General features: G+C 50.4%; 1 protein-coding gene across 1 annotated transcript; it reads right to left on the minus strand.

Annotated features, from left to right (window-relative positions):
- Positions 1 to 443: 443 nt before the first annotated feature.
- LOC120662405 (putative receptor-like protein kinase At3g47110) lies at positions 444 to 2,039 on the minus strand. The gene has a single exon (XM_039941558.1). It carries the CDS (start codon positions 2,037 to 2,039, stop codon positions 444 to 446), a length of 1,596 nt encoding a protein of 531 aa, XP_039797492.1.
- Between the last annotated feature and the right edge of the window lie 951 nt (positions 2,040 to 2,990).

A 2,990-nucleotide genomic window follows, 5' to 3' on the forward strand; every position in this document is an offset into this window, starting at 1 on the left:
GAGAGACAGAGAGAGAGAGAGGTGGATGAGAGACACAGACCATTCGCGGGAGTGGATGCAGAGGAGCCGTTGCCGGTGGGCGCCATCGCGTCGATGGAGGCGAGGAAGTCCGGCTCTTCGAGGCGCTGATCCGGCGGCGGCAGTGGACGGCGCAAGTCCCGGCGTCCTTCAGGCCTCCACCGGCACTGGCCGATGACGGGGTTGGCGGAGGACGTCGTGGTTGCGGTGGCGGAGCTTCCCGTCGGCCTCGCGCTAACCCTAGATCGGTAGGGACTGTGGGAGAGGGTTATGGCGGCGGTGAACTTGGGATTCCGTGCCCCGGGCCCTCTCCCTATTCTTTATAGTGCGGGCGACGGGGGCCCACCAGCCATGTTTGGCTGAACGCCCCCGATCAGGGCGCAAATCAAGGGATTGGCCAGATCTTTGGATCTGGCCGTTGGAGATCAATTCCAACATTTGTTTCCTGACAGGATGAGCTCTTTGAGATTTACCAAACCACCAACCTCTGAAGGAAGCGGTCCCTCCAGCAAGTTGTAAGACAAATCGAAATCTATTGAGATTGATGACAGGTGCCCAACTTCATTGGGGATGAAACCAGTAAGCTTGTTACTGGATAGATCCAAGGTTGAAAGCTTGCTCAAATTTCCAATGCTCGGTGGAATAGAACCCTGCAAGTTGTTGGCATGTACAGAAAGTATAGATAGACTAGTGATGTTTCCGATGGAGGATGGTAGTACTCCTGAGATATTGTTCGAGGACAGATATAACTCATTCAGTTGTGTAAGCTTTCCTATGCTTTCAGGAATGGCCCCGCTAAGTAAGTTGTTTGAAAGGTCAACCAGCTGAAGACTTGCCAAATTTCCGACATCCAATGGGACGGCACCGGATATTTTGTTGCTCGGAATTTGTAGCAATTGGAGATTGGTGGACAAATTAGCCAATGAACTTGGCAGTTTTCCCTTGAGCCTATTACATCCAAGTTCCAGCTTCTGTAATCTGCTACAATTAGCCAAAGAAGCAATAAATTTCCATTGTTCTTCATTGTTTGCCTCTAACATATTGTTGTCCATCTGAAACACCTCAAGATTTTGCAATCTACCCAATTCAGAAGGAACAACCCCGGAGAAACTATTAGATGTAGCATCAATAGCCTGGAGTGTGGAGAGATTAGTTAATGACAGTGGAAGAGCTCCACTAAACAGGTTTATTCCGATCCCAATATCTTTGATGCTCGGAAGGTTTTTCCCCAGGTCAGATGGTAGACGACCGTGCAGCTTGTTGCCTGCCATAGAAAGCAGGTACAGAGATGATACGTTGTACAGTGAAGGGGGAACCAAACCTGAGAGGTTGTTAAGTGAAAGTTGAATGAAGGTGACATGTGGATTGTTCCCTATGCCGGCAGGGATCGATCCTTGGAGGTAGTTGATTGCCAGGGACAGGATGGTCAGCTGGGAAAGGTTCCCAAGAGACGAGGGGATGGTGCCGGTGATGCTGTCGTTGGCGAGCTCAAGAACAGCAAGCGACGGCATGCTGCCAATCTCAGCCGGGATGCCTCCCTGCACCCCCTTGTTGCTGTAGATGCACAGCACACGGAGGCTCATGCAGCGGCTGATGTTGCGTGGGATGACGCCGGTGAGCATGTTCACGCCGAGGTCGAGCTGCTGGAGGCGCCTGAGGGAGCCGATGCTGGGAGGGATCTCTCCCTGCAGGCCGTTGAAGCTGAGATTGAGCGACCGCAGGAAGGTGAGGTTGCCGATGGCAGGGGAGATGGTGCCGGCCAAGCCCTGTGCACTGAGGTCCAGGGCGACCACTCGCCACCGGTATCTCCGGCTGCAGGTGACGCCCTCCCAGCTGCAGTGGCTGCTGCTCTGGTTCCAGGAGGCCAGCACGCCGGGGTGGCCGGAGATCTTGGCCTTGAAAGCCACAAGGGCTCTCTCGTCGTCGTAGCCTGACGAAGACATGGCTGCTGCACGGGTAGCCGTCATGGCGAACATTAGCAGGAGCAGACGCATGGCGGCCTGTGATGGATTTGGGTCCATTGCAGGCAGCGTCGCGGAGCTTGGTTTCTTTGTCTACTATGAACCAATCTGAACTCGCCCATGTCGTTGAGTTACATACTGAAATCATGCGCAGATGGCCAAATGCATTGTGTCATCTCAGGTTCCCTGGTTTCATCTTGGAAAGTTTTTCTGGTCAAGAGAATTTGGTTCTTTCGCCGTAGTGCGCAGCTGATAATTCTGTGTGCTGCCGATGATTTCCATTTAGCATGACTAGATTACGTGAACGTGCTTTATGCTTCTTTACGTTTATTACTCACCGATCCGATGTGATAGCACTATGCCCTGCAACAAAGATTGCATTTCTAACTTTATTTTAGCACTAATTTGAGAATGGATTTCTGATTTATTTTTCATAGTGCAAAAACTTTCTGTATTTTTTATTACCGTTTTGACAAAAAGTTGTGGTTAAAGTTGTATATTAAAGATTTTATTAATGTTCAAGTCCACTGTATTTATGAATTGAATGGATATAATGTTCAAGCATCTACCATTCATTTATAGCATTTCACTGAGGACATCTACCATTCATTTATAGCATTTCATTGAGGACCAATGGTGGTCAACTCTAGATGATGAGTGATTGATGACATTGTGTGAATCTGATGTCTCTTAGTTCGTGATGTGCAGGCGCAGGATGCAACGTGGCGGCTGATGGATGCGGTAAAGGTCAAGCAAAAGGTTGGTACCGATGAACGGTAAAGGACACACGCGAGTAGGCTTAGACCGAGGGACCGAGAAGAGCAATAGTGCATGGGCGGATGAAGACGATGTCGGTCGAGTCAAGCAGGATGGAGGCGTCCGAGGCTTGGCGAAGACTATATATGCATCAACATGGAGAAGGTCGTGTGGCGGCCAAGCGGAGATGAACGGTTTGGATGGTTTGGGCCTCAAAACCACCAGGGAGATAGGTTTCCCGATTTGGGCCTCAAA

This window comes from Panicum virgatum, chromosome 2N (assembly GCF_016808335.1).
Source record: "Panicum virgatum strain AP13 chromosome 2N, P.virgatum_v5, whole genome shotgun sequence".
NCBI lineage: Eukaryota > Viridiplantae > Streptophyta > Magnoliopsida > Poales > Poaceae > Panicum > Panicum virgatum.